Source organism: Malus sylvestris, chromosome 4 (genome assembly GCF_916048215.2).
Source record: "Malus sylvestris chromosome 4, drMalSylv7.2, whole genome shotgun sequence".
NCBI lineage: Eukaryota > Viridiplantae > Streptophyta > Magnoliopsida > Rosales > Rosaceae > Malus > Malus sylvestris.
Window position 1 is genome coordinate 406,337 of NC_062263.1, and position 23,320 is coordinate 429,656.

The 23,320-nt window shown below is 37.6% G+C and overlaps 2 protein-coding genes across 2 annotated transcripts; one reads left to right on the top strand and one right to left on the bottom strand.

The window, feature by feature from the left end:
- On the bottom strand, window positions 1-1,880 carry LOC126619846 (polyketide synthase 5). Its single transcript, XM_050288262.1, has 2 exons — window positions 1,495-1,880; window positions 1-1,328 (listed from the first exon to the last, which is right to left on the bottom strand). The coding sequence occupies exons 1-2, from the start codon at window positions 1,670-1,672 to the stop codon at window positions 331-333; spliced, it is 1,176 nt and encodes a 391-aa protein (XP_050144219.1). The 5' UTR covers window positions 1,673-1,880; the 3' UTR covers window positions 1-330.
- A 17,738-nt stretch (window positions 1,881-19,618) lies between these two features.
- Window positions 19,619-22,111, top strand: LOC126619848 (polyketide synthase 1). Its single transcript, XM_050288265.1, has 2 exons — window positions 19,619-19,897; window positions 20,861-22,111. The coding sequence occupies exons 1-2, from the start codon at window positions 19,720-19,722 to the stop codon at window positions 21,850-21,852; spliced, it is 1,170 nt and encodes a 389-aa protein (XP_050144222.1). The 5' UTR covers window positions 19,619-19,719; the 3' UTR covers window positions 21,853-22,111.
- The last annotated feature ends 1,209 nt before the right edge of the window (window positions 22,112-23,320 follow it).

Sequence of the window (23,320 nt, forward strand, 5' to 3'; positions counted from 1 at the left end):
TGAAGCATGGAAGAGTAGCTCCAATATATTTATTAATTTATCCTTACATGCATGGTTCCCTTCGCTGTGTCTTCAATTCATAAATATCATCTATTTGTACTATCTCTCTAATAAAAATAGGATCCACCAACATATATGGATTCCATCTCTATTAATAAAACGATACAAATAAATGATGAAAATAACATTTTTGCAGCAAATATTACTCCAAAGTTTCCCCAAGTCAAAGTAAAAAATCCAAAAACCCAAAGAAATAACCACAAGATATACCGGTGGAAAATTTAGTACAAATACAAAGCAGATAGATAAATAGTTATTGAAACTTCAACTTCAAGCCGTTAAACCCACGCTGTGAAGCACGACGGTCTCCACCGTGAGGCCGGGCCCAAATCCGAAAAGCACACCCCACTCCAGTCCCTCCCCGGTCGTTTTGAGTCCTTTCTCGGCGGACTTCCTCCTGACCTCGTCCAAAATAAAAAGCACACAAGCACTCGACATGTTACCGTAATCCGACAACACTTGCCTTGTTGCTTCTAGTTTCTCCGGCTTCAATGCCAACTTGGCCTCTACTTGGTCCAGAATAGCAGGGCCACCTGGGTGTGCAATCCAGAAGAGTGAGTTCCAGTCCGAAATCCCAATAGGCTTGAAAGCCTCATTAAGGCTCTTTTCGATGTTCTTCGAAATAAGCCCGGGAACATCCTTGAGAAGGTGAAATGTAAGCCCTACTTCACGGAGATGTCCGTCGATAGCCCCATCACTGTCGGGGAGAATGGTTTGTGCCGCCGACACCAATTCAAACAAGGGCTTCTCGACTTCGGGCACTGGATCCGCACCAATGATTACGGCCGCTGCACCGTCGCCAAACAAAGCTTGGCCCACAAGACTATCAAGGTGGGTGTCACTAGGCCCACGGAAGGTAACCGCGGTGATCTCAGAGCACACAACAAGAACACGTGCACCCTTGTTGTTTTCGGCCAAGTCCTTGGCCAAACGGAGGACCGTCCCACCGGCGAAGCACCCTTGCTGGTACATCATGAGGCGCTTGACGGAGGGGCGGAGGCCCAAGAGCTTGGTGAGTTGGTAGTCGGCGCCAGGCATGTCGACACCGCTGGTGGTGCAAAAGACCAAGTGGGTGATTTTGGACTTGGGCTGTCCCCATTCCTTGATGGCTTTGGTGGCAGCCTCTTTGCCAAGTTTTGGGACTTCCACAACCACCATGTCCTGCCTTGCATCAATTGAAGGAGCCATGTACTCGCACACACTTGGGTTCTCTTTTAAAATTTCTTCAGTCAAGTACATATAACGTTTCTTGATCATAGATTTGTCGCCTGAAAATATTTGCATGTATATACAAAATTAATTATGCAACAAATTATAGATCCACAGCTGATGAACTATAAACAAATTGCTATATATATATATATATATTTATTAAAGAAGCCAAAACGCAAGATTAGTAAAATAAGAAAAACGGAGAAGTTAAGGAGTACATACACATGCGCTGGAATTTTTCTTTGAGCTCAACCTTGTGCTCGCTGTTGGTGATACGAAAGTAGTAGTCGGGGTAGGTAGCCTGATCCACACAGTTGGAAGGAGTTGCTGTCCCGATGGCCATGACTGTGGCTGGACCCTCCGCCCGTTGAGCCTTGCGAACTTCCTCGACTGTAACCATTTTTTCTGTATATCCGATCGTCGAGAAAGATCAAAGAGGCTAGTTACAGTTGCAATGGTAAGGTAGAAGTTGAGGGTGTGACAAAATGTTAAGGGAAGCGGTTGTATTTATATGAAAATGGTGAAAGAGGGTAGCTGGGCATCACGTGCCTGACGAATTGTGTTGTTAGAATAGAAAGCCTCACCCTCAACCCACCTACGAGATACAACTGCGAGCGACCAGAGAGGCTCGGCTGCTTCGAGTAGTATTTGTATTAGTATAACGGCGCAGGTGGTAGGTACAGGATCGCAGTTCCTGTGTTCAACTACCAACTTATAGGGCTGCAGAGATATTTTGGTCAATAAATGGGTTTTTTTTAGTCAAAATGGTCTCTGAAATTTATGTAACTTCTCATTTTAGTCCCTAAGATTTGAAATCAATAGAATTGATTCTTAAGTTTGTCCACAATCAATCATTTTAGTCCTTAGGTGAAAAATTATGTTAAATAAGTATCAAAATGACAAAATTAACCTCAATTTAATAAACAATATGCCAAAATGATTTGACAAAATTGAGGATATTTTTGTCATTTTACCCTTATTTTATGGAGATTTTTCATAGAATGACCAAAATAATTGATTGTGGACAAACTCAGGGACCAATTCTATTGATTTCAAATATCAAGGACCAAAGTGAGGAGTTATATGCAAATCTTAAGGATCATTTTGGCTAAAAAGGCCAATAAATGTTAGCAAATTTTGATTTTGTTGCATGTGTTCCAATATTTTACTGAATAAAATATTAGGTTTCTACTCATGCATCGTGGGTTTAAGAACTCTTAACTCCCCAAAATTATTCCCGTAATAGTTTAGGGTTTTTTTTTCGGTTGGTTAAAGAAATAAATGTTAGCAATATTAATATCTCAAAGGTCCAAGAGTGAAAAACATGCCACGCACCAAAGTCGAACACCTATAACACAAAGAAAGTCCGCCCTTTTTTTTTAAATCACAATTAGGACATAAATTCATGTCTATAGGCTAGGGATGGGCAAAAGCTGGTATGATTCGGCATAAACCTCAAGTTGCACATCATGTCAAACCAACGTAACATTTTTTTTTAACGCACCAAACGTAACAATGTAACATAATTGAGCCAATTTAACTCGTTTACAAATTTGTTTTGGTCATTTTTCTTGATGAGCAATTAAACAAATATTCCAAAATATCTTACATGTATGAGAGGAAACTTCATTCTGTAAAATTGAAGATTTGTTGAGGAAATTTTGAAAGATGACATAATTCAAATAATGGTTTAGGATTTTAGCTTTGATTTTTTTTTAATAAAACGATATATATTTACATTAAAGGGTAGAAGAATTTAAACTAAGTTACATATTGGGCTAGCCAAATAAGTTGATTTGAACTTGCCTTCGACGAGAGTTGAGGTGGAGCAAGTGTATTTGAACTTGCCAAATAAGTTGGTTTGAACTTACAAGTAAAGAAGATTTTAGTTTTGATATTAAATAGTTGATAGCAATGTGTGTAGTGGTGGAGCAAGAATTGTAAGGTTCGTTGGGGCCGAAATTTAAATTATTTCTTTAGGTTTTTTATTTTTTATAAATTATTTTTTAAGGTTAAGAGCAATATAATCCTTTGTAATTAGGAATATATCACAATCAATTTTGGTTTGGGTCAATAAGCTTTATTTATTTATTAGCTTTAGGTCAATTAGGCAAACGCATAATTTTTACATGTAGTTTAATATCTTAGTATATAGAGTATTAGGTTTTTACTCATGCGTTCTGGGTTCAAAACTTTTTATCTCCTAAATTATCGTAATAATTTCGAACTCTCCTCCTCCCCTAATAATAGTATATTAAAAATAAAGGCAAACCCATGAATTGATTTCCACACCCTTGTAATTGAGTAAGAAACTTACACTTGTAGATTTATAACTTGTTTACGCAATTGTAATCGGAATCAACATATGAAATTGAATTCCAATTATAAGATACAATAGTGTTCACCAAATTTAGGGAATCCAAAGGTTGGTGGGGCCCACACGAATGTTGGAAGCCAACTCCAAAATGTGGAGGATTTGAACACCTTACATTTAGGTGGTAATCTTGATTCCAGGAGAATCCACTTTTTGTACATATTATACCCTCACATAACCCAACAACAATCTGCACGTTCTTTCTTCTCTGTGCTATTCACACAACTACCGCCTCCACCACTAGCAACCCCCGCTTTCCGCTGTGCCTTCCCCCACCACCTGCTATTAACCCCCGTCGTACCTTCCCCCACACCAACAACCTTCACTTCCCATGCAATTAGTTGTACAAGAAAGTAATGCAGAGAGAGAAAGGACCCTATTCTATGGCTTCCAATCAAAGAAATAATTTGAGATCTCGAGAGAGAGTGTTGCAGTGGGATATGTAGGTTATTTTCTAGTTGTATTCTTCTTTACTTGTAAGTGAATGGTTTTAATTTGATTCTCGCTAAACGCGAATTTGAACCATATTATTACTAGCTTATTGTGAGGTTTAGCTCACTCCACTCACCCATTGATATAGCTAATATCGTTTGCTAATAAAATTATAAACTAATTTATTACAATAGTGACAGTTTAACTCTTCACTTTAACAAACAAATAAAAATAACTATTTAAAATGTTATTAAAAATAAATATAGGAATGAAATAAAACAAAAACAAGGAGATTTTAGTAATCATATTAATTTCTATTTCGATTCAGGTGAATTAGTAAACAATCCACATGAACTCAACTTTATTCTCATTCGGATTCCAAAACATTTAAATAAACAATTTCAACATGAATCCGATTCAGACCTCTCATTATTCCAACTCTTTCTATTGTGATTACGGCTACGTAAATAAGCCATTAATGATCTAAAAGACTAAGTTGCGTGTCATTGAAGCTCAAAATTTACATTGCATTCGTTCTACGAATTCAAATTCAGTATTTGCAATTTCTATTTCATAATATCTAAATTAGTTACAATTAATATTGGTTTGATTAATAAATAGGGAAACTAATGAAAATAAATTTAATACTTTCAATTTTAATAAAAAAAAATATGTAATAATTTTATTTAATGATTAGGACAAAACTCAACATCAAACCAGTTCAATAAAATTGACCCAAACAAATAATTTATCAACCTTCCAGTTTTACCCCAAACGTCTCTTGTCCCGTTTATGTGCACCTGGGTAAGTGAGTTGGTGACGAACTTGTGCCGCCCAACCGGCAAGATTCTATACGGGGTACCTTATCGAACATTGCCAACCCTCATCTAATCGCAATCTTTTACATCACTAAAATGCTTTGTGGGAAACCGCCGGTCCCACCTCATGGCAGACTGTCTCTGCATGCCTCAATTTACGACTTGAAGGGATATGCAGACCCACTGAACATCATTTGATGGGCATATTACAATTATATATATGGAAATCATTTTCTTGATAATCTTCTAATCATAATCGTTCATCGTACATTATACAGTTATAAATTATTTTAAATTTTAAAATTTTAAAATAAATATAAATAGTACCTAACAAAAATTGATCCCACGATGTACGCTGAACGGTTATGATTACGAGATCCCCAGAACCCAAAAAAAAAAAATCCAGCTGTTCACTCCCTAAATCCGCCATGGGGCCTTGCGTGCATGCCGGGGATTTACTTCACATACGAGATTGGTGGGTGCGGGCGTGCCACTACTAGATGCCGCTAGTAGACGGGATTTGAATGATTAAGGTTGCGCATTTTGACTTCAAATCAAGAGATTGTGCCATTTGAGTGGGAGTTGCTCAAATTAAGGTTCTTTGTTTGCTTTAAAAATAAGGACTTTACTTATATGGAGAGATAGAACAATATGTAAATGACAAGGTCGCTTGGAAATATAAATGACAGAGGAAAGTGACTAATATTGTAGATTGCTTGTAATTTATATGACTGAAAATGAGTACATAAAAGCTACAAATTAGATCGATACTACAAGTGAGTAGCAGAGCTAATAAACAAGAAAAGCAAAGGATGCTTGGCTAAAAATAAATGTCTACAAGGAAGCTGATGAGCTAATTTGAGTAGAGTTTTGATTGGTTGTTTTGAGTGTGTCTAATCCTTGTGTTTGTGCTCCTTTATATAGAGGTTTGGAGGAAACCCCCTGTTGAAGACATTGCACCTGCCCAAAAGAAACTTGGGCAGTTTGTATTCAATTGCTTGGGCAGCTTGTATTTCACTTGACAACTTGCATGGAGAAATAATATTAAAAGGGGAACTTGCATTTCCACCACATGTTTTCATCACATGTTTTCCCACTTGTAATAAACTAACAATTAAAAGAAACAAGTTTGCTTCTTTCACATATTCTTGCCCGAAAGCATGCATGGTGACTTTCCATCCACTTGCATGAAAAAGCATGCACTTATCTTGATTAAACAATTCTCTTGGCAAACCTCCACCACCCAAACAAATGGGAGAAACAATATTATAATGTCAAATCCCTCCACTTGCATCTAAATATCTTTCCAAGTTAGTTTTCTTGCATATTAATCCTCCAAATACCATATATATATATATATATATGCCCATTGCTAAGTGATTTATGTCGAGATTCACCTGGGTAGGTTTAGGGTACAAAAATCATTTTATCATCTATATTTGTCCCTTTTTGTGCGGTGGCCATGTTTTTGATAACAGTGATCAGAGAATCAAAGAAAACCAGAAAAACTTAGAGATAGAGAGAAAGAGAATTGTAGATAGAGAGAGAGATCAAAAGATATGAGTTTCGGTGTATTGCATTGAATGAATACCGTTTACAAGATTCTTACACCCTTATTTATCCAAGTACTACCTTATCTCCTAAGCTTTTTTTAATCCAACCAATCTAACTAACTAACTGTCTTTTATAACAGTTTTACACATCAGCACCATTTTAAACATTTTGACCATACTACCCTTCTTATGCTAGTCAATATCCCCCCTCAATCTTAACTTGGGTTACCAAGTTTAAGATTGTAACAATGCTTGACGAATAACGGACCATGCAACCCCTTAGTTAGAATATCGGCAGATTGATCTTCAGTGGGAATGTAGGAGACTGCTAAATCACCTTGTTGCACCTTCTCTCTTACAAAATGGTAATTCGTATCCAAATGCTTAATTCGGGAATGAAACACTGGATTTGCACTTAATGCAATCGCAGACAGATTATCACAGTGTATAACTGGTGGTGATGGCATAAACAACGCCAAATCCTTCAAAACCGCCCTTATCCAAGCTAGATCAGCTGCAGTGTGAGCCAAGGCTTTGTATTCCGCTTCAGTAGAGCTTCGAGAGACAGAACTTTGCTTCTTCGACTGCCAGGAAATAGGATTATTACCAAGGAAAACAAGATAACCGGTCACAGACCTTCGAGTGTTTAAATCTGCAGCCCAATCCGAGTCTGAAAAAGCATTGAGAATCGGGTTTGTAGCTGCTAAATACACAATACCATACTGCGTTGTACCTTTAAGATACCTCAAGATTCTTTTCACAACACCAAGATGAACATCAGTTGGTGCTTTCATAAATTGGCACACAGAATTAACCGCAAAGGCAATATCCGGCCTAGTAAATGTCAGGTATTGGAGAGAACCTACAATACTTCTGTAAAATGTAGGATCAGGCAATGACATGCCTTCAGTGACAAGTAATGAATTGTGTGGCTTACATGGTGTTGTGGCCGGCTTACAAGAGTCCATTCCAGCTTTATGTATCAAATCTGTGATGTATTTCGACTGGTTTACAAATATATCACCATTGGAGTGATATGATATCTGTAGGCCCAAGAAATAGCTGAGTCTTCCCAAATCTTTTAACTCAAACACCTCTGATAATTCATGAATGACTTGTTGAACTTGGACAGACTTAGAACCTGTCAAAATTATATCATCCACATAGAGAAGCAGGATGATGATATCAGCACCATTGTGTTTTACAAACAAACTGGTGTCAGACAATGAAGCATGAAATCCCATAGCACCCAGATAGCTGGTAAACTTAGAGTTCCAGGCTCATGGTGCTTGTTTAAGGCCGTACAATGATTTAACCAGTTTACATACATGAGTAGGATAGGTAGGATCAAAAAAACCCTGAGGTTGTTGCATATAAACCTCCTATTGTAAATCCCCATGTAAGAATGCATTTTTAATGTCTAACTGTTTCATCTCCCAGTGATGCATTGCAGCCATAGCAAGAATGATTCTTACGGTTGTGTGTCTAACAACGGGACTAAACGTCTCTGAATAATCAATTCCATGCTCCTGCGAGAATCCTTGAGCCACCAACCGAGCTTTGTATCTTGATATACTGCCATCAGAGTTCTTTTTTACCTTGTAAACCCATTTACTACCAACCACAGATCGGTTACTAGGATATGGAACTAGCTGCTAGGTACCTTGAGCCCTAAGAGAGTCATATTCTTCCTGCATTGCTTTCTGCCAATGTGGAATACTTGCAGCTTTTCGAAAATTAGAAGGTTCTTTAGTATCAGTTATCTCTGTCACAAATGAATAACCACCAGAAAACACCTCATCTTCTGTAATTTGTAATGTTTTTAATTCTGGAAAAGATGTCAAGTATGCAGCATAATCCTGTCTTTGTATAGTCCCACTCTTCAATCTTGTAACCATGGGATGAGTAGATAATGCATCTGGGGATATGGAATGATTTTCAGAATGTTCACTTAGGTGTGGAGAAATAAGAAGTAATACCTCTAGTTGGGAACTGTGATGGACAGGCAACAAGGGTGATTCTTGACTTCTGAAGTGGAGTGATGATGATGGGAAGTTGATGTTGGAGATGTGCTTGAACTAGATGGATCAGATGCTGCCATATCAGTACTTGGCTGCACACTTGAAACTTGCTGCTGAGAAACAGTATCTGGAACTGAATCTGCTTGTAACTCATAAATAGACACACCACTTGATACTGGTACTGAACTATTAACTGCAGGAATAGGCATTTGAACCATAACCACATCTCCTGTTATCTGCTTAGGCTTTTCAGAATGAATACATCCTCGAGATGGTTCTGTTTTATATGGAAACACTGCTTCATTGTATATGACATGTCGTGACAAAATCAATTTTCTATTGGTCAGATCATAGCATATTGCTCATTTGTATCCCAAAGCATAGCCAAGAAAAACACATAATGAAGATCGAGCTTGAAACTTGTTGACAGTATATGGTCTCAGTAAAGGATAAATGGCAGTGCCAAAGACTTTAAAATTATGAATCTCTGGTGTTTTCCCAAACAAAAGCTGATATGGAGACTTAAACTCTAACGTCTGAGATGGCATTCTGTTAATTAAGAAGACTGCATGAGAGCAAGCATGATACCAGAATATTTGAGGCAAATTTGCTTCTGTCATTAAAGTGATGGCAGTTTCTACCACATGACGATGTCTCCTTTCAGCAATACCATTCTGCTGAGGAGTATAGGGGCAAGAAATCATATGTGAAATACCCTTACTTGCTAGAAACCCCTTAAATTCTTTACTCATATATTCACCTCCTCCATCAGATTGAAAACATTTAATTGAAGTATTAAACTGATTGAACACAAAGGCAGTGAACTTCACAAAAATTGAACAAGCTTCTGATTTATTAATCATGGGAAATATCCACATGAATCTGGAAAATTCATCCACAAATGTAATGTAGTACTTATATCCTTCTACAGATTGTATTTGAGATGGTCCCCATACATCGGAGTGAACTTTCTCAAACAAACACTTAGCTTTATTCTGTCGAACTGGAAATACTTGTCTACACATTTTCCCTTTTACACAAGAAGTACACATATTGGGACAAGAATCTTTACTAATAGTAATATCAGTAGCCTTCAACATTCTAGCCAAAATCTCCTCAGATGGATGTCCTAGCCGTTGATGCCAAATCGCAGTCCTTACTTTCTGACCCAAGAATGCAGCACATCGACTTAACCTTGTAGCAAATGAATTGTCAAAGGTAGTCGCTGGAATCTTGAAGAGTTCCCTATCATCACTCATTCCTTGGTACAAAATCACCCTTGTGGCCTTGTCCTGTATAAAGAAATCCACATCATCACAAATAAACCAACATCCATTATCGTGGCATAGTTTCTTAACATAAAGAAGATTGACAGTGATTTGAGGCACATGCAAAACATTATGCAAAGTTAAAGTATTAGTAGGATTTATAATTGTAGAAGAACCAATATTCTTGACTGCCAAACCTTCACCATTTCCAATTGTTATTGTCTCATCTCCATTGTAAGGATTGACTTGAGAGAGAGCATGAATATTAGAAGTCATATGGTGTGTAGCTTGTCTAGAATCCAAGTATCCCCATTCGAGAACCCATGTCCATTGTTCTGTGGTGCATTCTGTCCAATATGAGCTTGTGCAGTCATTGCAGTCAAGGAAGGAGGTGGTGGATTACCCTGATAAGCAAAATTATTTCGATGATAACACTCCAGTGCAATATGTCCTCTTTTTCCACAAATCTGGCAAGCAATGAACCCTGTATTACCAGTAGCGCTCTGTGATAGCAATTAGCTGCTGTATGTCCTCTCCTAGAACATATTTGACATTCAGGTGAAATACCCGATCTGTAATTTGTATTACCATTCCAGGTATTACTCTTCTGAAAACCACTACTTGAGAGATTGTTTCCATTTCCTGAGAAACTGCTTCCATTCTGTGACTGAAATTTTTTACCATTTCCAGAGAAATTGCCATTAAAACTGCCATTGTTACTTCTGTGACCAAATTGATTCCCATTACCAGAGAAATTTCTTGAACTATTGTTACTTCGATGATCAAAATTACCATTGTTATAATTGCCATTATATTTCCTATTTCCCCCAGAAAAATTGCTTTTCTGTATAAACTTGTCACCATTCCCCACAAAACCAGAACCACCATGAAAAGCATTAGAACGTTCTTCATCATATTCCCTTTGAAACAGATGAGAATTTGAAGTTTCACCAACTTCAAAACTGTTATGATTAGTTTGAAAACCATTGGAACCAGAACCTTCTCCGTGAACATACATCGTTGCCATGGTTGTACTCAAAGACTTCATTCTTGATTCAATATTAGCCTCTGCACCAAGAAGTTGCGCCCTTAAATCTTTATATGATATAGGAGAATCCCGAGCCAATATCACAGTCTTTATCATTTCAAACTCATGAGGTAATCCAGATAGCACATCTATAAGAAAATCATTCTCAGTTATCCTTTCTCCAGCAGACACTAGTTGATCTTTAATTGCTTTAACCTGTAAAAGAAACCTATCCACAGATTCCCCACCTTTTTGAATAGTATGCAATTCACTCTTCAGTTGATTGATTCTAACCATGGAGACAGACGCAAATCGTTCTTGTAAACAAGTCCAAGCCTCACACGCAGTCTTACAACGAATAATGTGCTCCATAACATCATCAGACAATGTAGCAATGAGAAGACTAAGTAACGCTAGATCTTTCTTCACCCAATCTTTATACACCACAGTGACTTCATTAGTAACTCCTGCCTCTGCATCAATAACAAATCTCAGAGGACATGGATCGTCACCCGTGTAATGATCAAAAAGATCGTATCCCCTAAGAACAGACTGAAACTGAAAACTCCATTTAACAAAATTGTCATCCTGAAGCTTTACCGTGAGCATACCAAGCAAACCTTCAATCTTGACATTAGATGCCGCCATTTGAACCAGAAAACAGATAATATGAATACCAAACAACCAAATAAAATGTGTTCTTGAACCCCAACTATACTACCCTTCTTATGAAAACAGCTTCGTAACCGCAATGAATCGTGATCAACCAATGGCTATCGGCCTCTTACGGGATCACACAATGGCTATCGGCCTTTCAATTTGCTAACAATGGCTATCGGCCTTCAAATTCATAGACAAATAACAAACACTCTTCATTTAGAACATAACACAAACAGATGGTGCGCACTGCGAAAACAGAAAGAAAGAACCTGATATGAACGAAACCCTTGACCCTGTTTGCAAAGAATCTCCAAGAAATCTCCAATTCTTTAAACTTCAGCGGAAGAAATGGCACCGAGAACCGTCTTGGCGAGTGATACCATGATAACAGTGATCAGAGAATCAAAGAAAACCAGAAAAACTTAGAGATAGAGAGAAAGAGAATTGTAGATAGAGAGAGATCAAAAGATATGAGTTTCGGTGTATTGCATTGAATGAATACCGTTTACAAGATTCTTACACCCTTATATATCCAAGTACTACCTTATCTCCTAAGCTTTTTTTAATCCAACCAATCTAACTAACTAACTGTCTTTTATAACAGTTTTACACATCAGCACCATTTTAAACATTTTGACCATACTACCCTTCTTATGCTAGTCAATAGTTTTTACCATTAGTAAAAGAAAGTATAAATGAGAAAAAAGACGTAATAGTTTTTAATTTTCCCATCCCAAGTTTTCTATGGATACACGCATAGTGGTGGTTGTTAAATATCTGAATAATATTGTGTCAAAGGCTAATGATTTTATGGAAGACCATGGGGCTAATTTGCACTTTCAGAAGTTTTTATGTTCATGCGGCTTAGCAACCTTCCAATATTGGAGAAAACAATACAGAGAAAATATCTTCTCGGAAACCTATTTGAGAAAGAAAAAGAAATGTCTTCTTGGAAACCCTTAGGCCTCGTTTGTTTGACCTTCTTAGCTAGGACTGGACTAGCTAGGACTAATAACCCATGTTTGGTATAGCAAGGGACTAAGTTAAATGGGATTAGTTCGGACTCGTGCCGACTAAGTCCTTCGCTTGCTGATCTTAGCTAAACCCCTCGAAAACTACGGGATTGCTAATCCCGTCTCCACCACTACCAACATCCCACGAACCTAGTAATCAAAATCTAGCCTTTTTGCCAATTTCCATCATCCAGCGAACCCAACCCCCTATTTGCTTCCCGACGAACCCACAGCCCAAATTTCCCAACAAACAGACAAAAGAACGCTTAACACTTAATCGATATGCAGAAATGGGTTCTCCATTTTCGTCAATTGAACTGGAATTAGACCCATAAAACAGAGATAACGGTCTTCGCCTAAAGAACTTTGGATCCGAAAACGATCTTCGCAATTTGAGATCCCTCTGCCACACCGCAACTCCTACTCCAAGCGCTTCCTTGGAGGCGAAACGAAATGAATACAAGGGGAGAGAGGGGAGAGGGGATAGTGGTACATATGTGAAACAGAAGAAAAAGGAAGGGGGAAGGAGGAGACGGAGGGCGGAGTAAAAAATGGAAAATGATAAAGAGAGAGGCATAGATATCAGAGAAGAAGATGAGTCTAGAAAAAATGGAAAATGATAAAGAAATAATAAAATATTAATTGATATAGATTAAATTTAAAAAATATATATTAATAAATATAGATTAAATAATATAATATTATAATCCTGCTTCTTAGTCCGACACTGCACCAAACGCTTCACTTAGTTAGTACAGCTTAGTCTAGTCTAAGCCAGTCCAGTTTAGTCCTTGAAGTTAGTCCAGTTTAAGACAGTCTGATGCAACAAACGCACCCTAAAGGTTGGCAGAGAAGGAGATTTGAATGGTGGAATGTGCATTAGAATACTTTGAGCTGACTCCAATAACATTCCACCGCTTTAAATTTTTATTAGGTTTTAAAACTAAATCTTCCGTTAGGGCGATGGAAAATTTAATAGTTTAAGAAAGTTAGAAAGGGCGGTGGAACTTAAGGTATGGTATATGCTATATATATGATTCCGTGGATGCAATTTCAATGGTTACGAGACAGGAGATGTGTATATTTGTGTATGTGCTGCTGGCAGCTCCTCATACCTCACAGATGCAGCTGAAGGTCTCCATTATTCCACGTCAGTCAAAGATTCAATAGTTAAGAGGATGAGATGGATGGACCTCGTCAATACAGCATGCAGGGAGGATGTTTGGCCTGTGTTTGGAGGCATGTATACGTCCAATTTTCCTCCCAATCCTCCTCCACCTACTCACCACAACTGGGGTCCACTCCGACCACCAGTCCAAACCCTAAACCTCCAAATCCAGACCCTCCATTCCAGCCCGTCCAAATCCAAGCCCCTCCTCCTCCTCTATTCCACCCCATTTAGAGATGGGCAACGGTTATGAAAGGTGGGTAGTCGTGGTTATTTACCCATAACCGTTTAAGTTTTTACCCGCATAACCGTTTACCCCGTTGGGTGTTTACATAAACAGGTATACTCATACACATAACCGTTTATAAACGGTTAACCATACCCATAACTGCATACCCATTTAACCATAACCGCGTACCCGTTTACCTATTTTTAACCAATTTACTCTTCTTCTTTTTTACCCGTCTACCTATTTTTTTAACAACTTAAAAATTAAAATGAAATTTGTCATAATTTTCTTTTTCTAACAATTAAATACCGTTATAAATACATTTAACATGAACTTTTGTATTAACGACAATATTATTTATGAATATATGCGATGTCTCCCAATTATTTGACGGTCAATCTCTTACAAGAATCATGCATGGTTGTAGGTTAATTAATATTCTTGTATACATACATACATACATACATACATACATACATATATATATATATAAGTACGCATCAGTCGGCTAATAAGCTAATTTGATAAATATTTGAATTTTTATTTAGAAACATATGTTCATTGATCCAAGCCATTTAATTGATTTCTAATTTTTGGGTCAAATATTTAATGAAAACTCGAGGCCAATTAAATATATATACATATATATAGGTACCCATCAGCCAACAATAAAATGTTTCTAAAAGCTCAAGGTAATCATTATCTTGAATTGGCCAAAGCTCCAAAAGACTCTAAAACAAAACTGTCGAATACTCTATGCTTTAGCACATTCAATCTCATATATTAAACATTGGCCCGTTCTATCAACTATATTTTTCTCTCAAGTGAGGTGTATATATATATATATATATATATATATACATATATATATATTATATGGCCCTTTATAACCAAATATGTCTCGGGATACTAAACTTAGCTAGAAACTATTTTTTTTGTAGTTTTACATATATTAAAATAAATGGTTAAATGGGTACCCGTTTCTAAACTTGAGTAATACCCATAACCGCCCATTTAAATTTCACAGGTAAACGGTTATACCCATAACCATTTATTTATCTAAACGGTTACCTATAACCATAACCGTCAAATTTAAATTGGCAGATAACCACGGTTACCCATAACCAATGGGTATTTGTCCATCCCTAACCCCATTCCACACCACCGACGTCGTGATGCGGTTGTAGAAGACGAGGAAAAGCGAGTACTTGAAAAATGCCTTGTCGTCGCCGTATGACACTCTCATGATCTTCTCTTGCAATAAATTGAAGCAAAAGATTCAACATTTCCGCTGTGAAAACGAAGATCGATTCGATGAATTGGAGAAATGCGAGGGAATTAGGGACCTGGAAAACGTCGTAGGTGATGAGCGTGGTCATGATTCCGGCCACCACAAAAACCCTTTTCCACAGCTTGCTCGGTTGTGAGGGTGGTTGGGTGGGGAAGACGATTTCTGGGGCCAGTTTTTTATTTATTTATTATTTTTAAAGGGTAAATATTACAATAATTTTAATGTATAAAAAATTATTTTTTTACCACGTGGCAACCACATCAGCTTTTAACGGATCAATGGATGAAAAATATAACGGATGTATTATATTGAAATAAAATAGTACATGAGGTATGAAAATTAAATGTTTTAAAGATGTTGTATGAGGTTGCAATAGACCTCAAACTTAAGGTGGTAAAGTGTAATTTACCCGGAAAAAAATGTACCCGTATAAGTTTAAAAATGGATTAGAAAAAACAGTATTGACACCTCTCACTATTAGGTTTATCAAGTCACCAACTATGTAAAAGCTTATCTTAGGTTCACTCTAATTAGAAATAATAATAATAATAATAATATCCACAAATACAACTAAAAATATAGGACGTTACACTTGTGGAAATGAAAAATAACTAGCATTAGCTGACTAGCACTTAAAAAAATGTAGGAAGTTAATTTCCATTTTGTATAAATATCCATACTACTAGGATGATAATATTCTTTACTTTATGCTGCACCGGTACTTATGTGTTGAACTTTGCATTATGATAAGATTTCAACCTTGCTCACATGCATACTCTTATTTTAATTACGTAAAATTTTAATTTACTGGTACTTTTCCACATCACGGTCACTTTATGACTTTGTTACCTTCTATGTGTCATTCAACATGCATTGATTGGGGGTGTATTAGTTTTTTTGATAACCAAGGAGATATATTGTTATATCACTAAGTTGGAGTCATTTTTACATAAATTTTTTTGTTGTCAGAATGTAAGACTTTATTAAATTGGAATAAAAATATTTACATCAATATGCCAAAATAATGAAAATCAAACTCAGGACCAACAAATTCTACAAATGAGAGCCGCCATGCCTAGCTGCATATGAGGCCAGAAAGTGTGCTACCCTATTGCTAGCTATCACAATGGGAAAACAAAAAACACAACGGAGCTCATGGATCTAGATAAAGCCCAGATATCATAAACTTTTGGTTCAAATTTGTAGAATTATCAAAGAGACTGGCCAGAGATCCACTTCCAACAATACCAATATTGTCTCTAACTTAGAAATTACCACCTACAAAATCAATCAGTTGTGAGGTTTTATCACAAAAGATTTCGGTATTAGTTGAAGTAATATTAGAATATTTAAACTCTTCTTTTATCAAAGATACGATCGATGTGAGATATTTCAATAAAATTCTAGAGTAAAAAATTGAGCTATTTGTCCAAGTCCCCCACCAAATACAATATTATGTATGCATTATTATTTTGAACAGTTTCCGGTTCCACATTCTTGTATATAAGATTGTTTTCGTGACAAAACTCAACTATCGACAGCAGCTTCTACATTTTAATTAGCTGGATTGCTTCATTATTTCGTTTATGAATCCCATCAATTTTTGAATGAACATAACATAAACTTTCTGTTTGTCCTCAAGTAATGCGGTTTTTGCGATGGAATCCCAAAGCTACCCACAACACCGCACCACACCTTCTTAATCTCTTTCTTAATTTATATATTTGGGACTTTAGTCATCCACTTTTTGCTTCACTCGCCTTCCTCACCCCAAATTAATCGGTCACACCCTTTTTGCAAAACAAATCGTGCCCGTCAGATAAACAACAAGAAGAATTGTGTTAACATGTATCGGGGGATGGTTCTTCTCCTGATCGACTAATTTGGCCCAATACAAAAAATGGCGTTTACTCGGTGAAGTCGGGTTATAATTTTTGTCATAATCCCAGAGCATTGGAACTCAACTTATGCAGGGGTACATCGCAGAGCTCTCACCAAACTGGGGATGCATTTTGGAAGTTGATGTGGAAGATAAAAACTTTACCCAAGATTAAACTCTTTCTGTGGCGTGTGGCTACTAATTGCTTACCTACGATGTTTGCTCTATACAACAGGAGGGCTGCCCCAAACCCGCTCTGCCCTTTATGCAAAGAATTCCCATAATCAATGGAGCATGTCCTTTTCTTGTGTCCTTGGACCATCGGCTTTTGGTTTGCTAGTTCTCTCAATTATCGAATTAACAAATCAAGCATCTTTTAGCTTTAAAGAGAGTTGCGGGCCATATCTCTGATTCCCAATCTTGGGTATATACCACAGCTTCTTTTATATGTTGGAAAATTTAGAAAACAATGTGTAATTGCACCTTTAATTGTTTAGTTCCTTCACCGAAATATACCGCTGATAAGGTCTCGCGAGATGCTTTGGACTATTAAAGCAAATGCTAGTTCTGTGGGATATGGGATTCCTCCACCTCGAATCTTAAATTCTCATCTCCAGCCTTGGGAACCCCCCCAAAGCAAATGCTAGTTCTGTGGGATATGGGATTCCTCCACCTCGAATCTTAAATTCTCATCTCCAGCCTTGGGAACCCCCCCCCAAATTGGAGTCACGAAGGCTAATTTTGATGGTGCTTGGTGAAGCGAAAACTTTCAGTCTGGTTTGGCTGTTATCTTCCGATCTTCAAGCGAATCTATTGTTGTTGGCGCTTCTAGTCCCTACTTATCTTCCTCGCCCCTCCAAAATGAGGCAAAGGCTGCCCTTCTAGCTATCCGCTCATCGATCCACAACAATTTGCAGGATGTGGTCTTCTAATCTGACTCTTTGGAGCTCATCAACAACATCAAGGGTGACTTCAAGAATGGAAACCGGACCATTTATCCCCTACTAATCCAATTCAGAACCTCTCCAATAGTTTTCATTCGATCAACTGGCGATGGATTCCTCGTCAAGCGAATTGCGCAGCCGATTGGGTTGCTTCGCAATGTAAAAGAGGGATGCGCTCTGATGTTTGGGTCTTAAGACCCCCATCCTCTCTGGTTCACATTTTATCCAAAGATGGTCTCCCTTGCCCCCCTTAAACCTTTGGAGGCTGCGTTTGGGAAGGATTGCGGATTGGACCTCAACCTCACTTATGTGTCGTGCTCTGCCTCCTTCCCAGGCTCAGCTTGGGCGAGACCTCTTTTGGTTTTGTATCTCTTTTCCCTTTCCTTTGCCTTGTTTATTTTTTCTCTCCTTGTACTGCCGTATGGCTTTTGGGCTCTGCCCCTAATGAATGGTTCTCTATTGTCCCAAAAAAAAAATTAAATAAATAAACAGCAAGAAGAATATATAAAAAGAAGGATTGAAATTAAGATTCGCAAATTCTGAGTTTACATGTATCACATCCGAGTTTACATGTAACTAACTTTGGGAGCAGTTGAAATTAGTCCATATCAGTGAGTCAATATCATAGTGGTTGCACACTAATATCCCAATATATTTATTTTTTTTTCTTTTGAGTACAACGATATATTTTACCCTAAGGGGAGAAGGAGTTCGGCTAAGACATACAATGACCAACCTAATTTGGTATCGAATTCGTCATTCACGATATTCGAACCTAAGACCTCTTACTTATAAGTGAAAAGAAATATCGTAATACTAAGTGACACTAATGTCCCATTTAACTAACTTATTCCATTGCCACCATATTAGTTTTATATTAAATGCACATCAATATTTGACAGAAAAATTAATTTTTTTTCCTTTTTACGAAAGTTTGACATTACAACAAATTCGTAAATTGATATATGACATTTCAATGTTTAAAAGGTGAGGTATAAGATTGTCATGCGACCCAAAGTTAAGGTGATAAAATTTACTTTACCCAAAAAATAAAGAAAATTTGGCTACGTAGCTAGCTACTAAATTTGTTAGCTAAAGCGATGAAACTTAAGAAGAAATATATCTCACATAAAGAAAGCTGAGATTTCATCATAAAACTAAGTAATATGAGAAGGAGCCAAATTACTTATGAGACATATGCAAGGTCCCTCATTTTCGCAACGTGGAATTGATTATCTCAAAAATCTTCTCACGTGTGATGAATTTTTAAGCTTAGCATGTGAAAAAACACAAATAAGATGATGTGAAGCATATGTGGCCGTTAGGTTGTTATTCATACGAAATACAACCTACTCTATACCATAAAGAAAGTTAAAATTTTATCATAAAATTAAATGACAATATAAAAATTAACTCAATTACTTATAAGTACTTACAAAATCGATTTCCTGTAATGAATAATTGATTGGGAGAATGTTCAGTGGGCAACCATCCACGCCGAACTAAAAAAATGCACGTGCCAGCCGGCCAGTGAAGCCTATTATCCTTTGTCTACTTCTCCAGGTGGTTGTTGGTGATCCCAATGATGGCTGGCATGCATTGGTCAATCACGTGACCCTCATCTACCCCCTTTCCCCTCTTTTCCTTATATAAATACAATCCACTTCAATCAACATTTTGTCACAACCTCTCCTCTAACAACACCACCTATAGTTCTAGCTTTAACTCTCTGTCGTATTTGATCTTTCTCGACGATCGGATATAAAAAAAATGGTGACCGTCGAGGAAGTTCGCAAGGCTCAGAGGGCTGAGGGTCCGGCCACAGTCTTAGCTATTGGGACTGCAACTCCTTCCAATTGTGTAGACCAGGCCACATACCCCGACTACTACTTTCGTATCACCAACAGCGAGCACAAGACTGAGCTCAAAGAAAAATTTCAACGCATGTGTATGTACTACTTAACTTCATCTCCATATATATTCCTTCTGTGAATTAATATATTTTGTTTAGTTTGCAATTTATCTTCTTTTTTTTTCGCTGATTGAGTGCTAAATTACTACAAAATTGTTAGAATTAAGCGAATTCTAAATTGGTACACACACTAACATGATATTCTTCGAAGTGCTTGACAACTTAATTATGCATATCTGTGGGGTATGCTGATTCACTGTTTATATTTTTGGTGAATCGGTATAAGATTGATGGACATTTCATTTTATATTGTAGATTAATTAAAATAACTTTTCTTTTCCAGTGAGGTCAACCAAAACAAGTTTTGACCTCTAGTTAAAAGCAAGAAATTAATGCTGATTGACCCAAATTAATATTAAAAGTATTTCGTCATCTCAAACAAATTACCCCATCTCAAATGCTTTTTGTTTTAGGGAGTGAATTCAACGTGAAGACCAAACTACAACTATCATACAAATATCAAAACTACAACTCGGTAAATGTAAGAAGCAAACTGACCCTTAAAATCAACCAAGAAAAAGTTATACAAGACCTCAAAATAGTTCATCTTCTCTGTAGAGATTGAAGATGATGAATCCAACAATTTTCTATAGCAAACATTCTCCTCGTTGACAAAACCTTAATGCTCAAATCAATAATAGGCCTTTTTTTTAGGAAAATATCAACAACAGGCCTTTTTTTTTTTTTGGAAAACATCAACCATAGGCCTTTGATTCAATATAGAGTGCATATTTTTCAAAACCAGAGGCCTACAATATATAGCCTACTATATATACACCTTCAATCCACTTGCCAGTGGATATGACATTTTTGTTCAATTGCATTATGAGTTCAAACTCTTTCCCTTTCTCTCGATGTAGCTTAGATTAGTAGTATCACTTGTACTAAAAAAAATTGTGTGGTAATTAACTTTTCTTGTGACGTTTATGTAATTTTCAGGTGACAAATCTATGATCAAGAAGCGTTACATGTACTTGACTGAAGAAATTCTAAAAGAAAACCCGACTGTGTGCGAGTACATGGCTCCCTCACTCGATGCTCGGCAGGACATGGTGGTTGTTGAAGTCCCAAGGCTTGGCAAAGAAGCGGCCACCAAGGCAATTAAGGAATGGGGACAACCCAAGTCTAAAATCACCCACTTGGTCTTTTGCACCACCAGCGGTGTCGACATGCCCGGTGCCGACTACCAGCTCACCAAGCTATTGGGCCTCCGCCCGTCCGTCAAGCGCCTCATGATGTACCAACAAGGCTGTTTTGCTGGAGGCACGGTCCTCCGTTTGGCCAAGGACTTGGCCGAAAACAACAAGGGTGCACGTGTTCTTGTTGTGTGCTCTGAGATCACCGCGGTCACCTTCCGAGGGCCTAGTGACACCCACCTTGATAGTCTTGTGGGCCAAGCTTTGTTTGGCGATGGTGCAGCAGCCGTCATCATTGGTGCAGATCCATTGCCCGAAGTCGAGAAACCCTTATTTGAGCTGGTGTCTGCTGCCCAAACCATCCTCCCCGACAGTGATGGGGCTATTGACGGACATCTTCGTGAAGTTGGGCTTACATTTCACCTTCTCAAGGATGTTCCCGGGCTTATTTCGAAGAACATCGAAAAGAGCCTTAATGAGGCCTTCAAGCCTATAGGCATCTCGGACTGGAACTCGCTCTTCTGGATTGCACACCCTGGTGGCCCTGCTATTCTAGACCAAGTAGAGTCCAAGTTGGCACTTAAGCCGGAGAAACTAGAAGCAACAAGGCAAGTGCTGTCTAATTACGGCAACATGTCAAGTGCGTGTGTCTTGTTTATTTTGGACGAGGTGAGGAGGAAATCCACTGAGAAAGGACTCAGAACAACTGGAGAAGGACTGGAGTGGGGCGTGCTCTTCGGATTTGGGCCTGGCCTCACTGTCGAGACCGTTGTGCTTCACAGTGTGGCTGCTTGAAGACATGAAAATCAGCGTTGATTTATCTATCTGCTTCTGCTTCGTATATGTATTGTTTTCACTTTTTTCTGGTTAGAATTTGGCTTTTCGGATATTTTGTTTTTGTTTGAAAAGTGTGTGGGCGTCATGGGGTTAACTTGGTGCAAGGAAGGACCCTTACTTTCATGTTGTTTACTGCAATATCGATGAAAAAATGCCCTAATTGGGCTTGTAACTATCGAGTAAAATATTGATTAATGAATAATACCACTCTTTGATCTCTCGTGTAGTATAATCTCTTATAGCTGCATCTCCATTTCAAATATTGTGGTAGAGCCCTGCCCCTGATTTGGGACACGGGAAGTCTCCATTTCAAACCAAACTTTTTGCTGATGTATCATTTGAACTTGCATTATCAACTGTGAGTGTACATAACTTTTTTATACCCCAACCCAATAAACATGTTTCTACAACTTGTGTAAAGACCTCATCACGATGTTGAGTGGGAACCACCCGAAAATTGATGACTCATTTTTGTAACACCCATTCCTTGTCAATGAAATGTGCGGTAAGACACGTATATCCAAGATTTTAAACAGAAGTCCAAGTTAATTGTGAGACTCACTTGCGAATTTGAAGATTCAAACATCTCCTTCAGTTTTTTTCTTTCCTCTGCATACAATTAAACACAATCTTTTGTAGTTGTTGTACATGACAACAAAGAATTTGGGGTTTGGAGACTAACAATTTAATATATAATTTTAGGGTTTAGAGACCATAAGTATGGGCTGACTAATCAAAGTTTATTATGCTTTAGTTAGGTCTAACCCAAAATCCTTTACGACTCAATTAAGAAATCAATTTGGGAAAAAGATGGTGCAACAGATTGGATTATGGATTTAAGGGGTAATTTATTAAAAAATTATTAGAAATGATGTGGATTTTTGGACTTGGTCCACTTGGGTGTAAAATGAGTATTAATTGATATGGGCCACAATCGGGTTTGGTTAATCAGGTTGGGTTGGGGATGGACAAACAAATGATCAAGCCAACTCAACCCAATCAATGAACGAGTTGAAATTGGGTTGGGTTTGGGGCGGGTTATAACTAAAAAAGACTCGCTTGTTCGGGTTTAAAGTCGGGTTGGACATAGGCGGGTTCGAATTGGCCCAATCCAAGTTGCACCCCTACTTGCCATACACATTTGAAGTTGTAGTGACTATTAACCGTTACCTAATTGAAATTTAGTCAGGGGAGGCTAAAATATCTCTGTGAGCCTTCCTAACCCCAAAAAATGGTGGATAACCATGACTTTCCACCAGTTGTCCCCCTTTTTTATTTAAAAATAATAATTAAAATTTAGTCATAATTGATTTGATGAAATTGTATGATTATGTGAGATTTGAAACTATGCTAGCATGACATTTTAGCTAATTAAAATTTAGTTCTAATTGGTTTGATGAAACTTTATGCCTATGTGAGATTGGAA

What these genes read in the sequence shown, in the direction of transcription:
- LOC126619846 (XM_050288262.1), bottom strand. Translation starts at nt 1,672, where the DNA reads ATGGTTACAGTCGAGGAAGTTCGCAAGGCTCAACGGGCGGAGGGTCCA. An exon ending in AGAAAAATTCCAGCGCATGT is followed by an intron (nt 1,329 to 1,494) that starts GTATGTACTCCT and finishes AAATATTTTCAG; the next exon opens with GCGACAAATCTATGATCAAG.
- LOC126619848 (XM_050288265.1), top strand. Translation starts at nt 19,720, where the DNA reads ATGGTGACCGTCGAGGAAGTTCGCAAGGCTCAGAGGGCTGAGGGTCCG. An exon ending in AGAAAAATTTCAACGCATGT is followed by an intron (nt 19,898 to 20,860) that starts GTATGTACTACT and finishes TGTAATTTTCAG; the next exon opens with GTGACAAATCTATGATCAAG.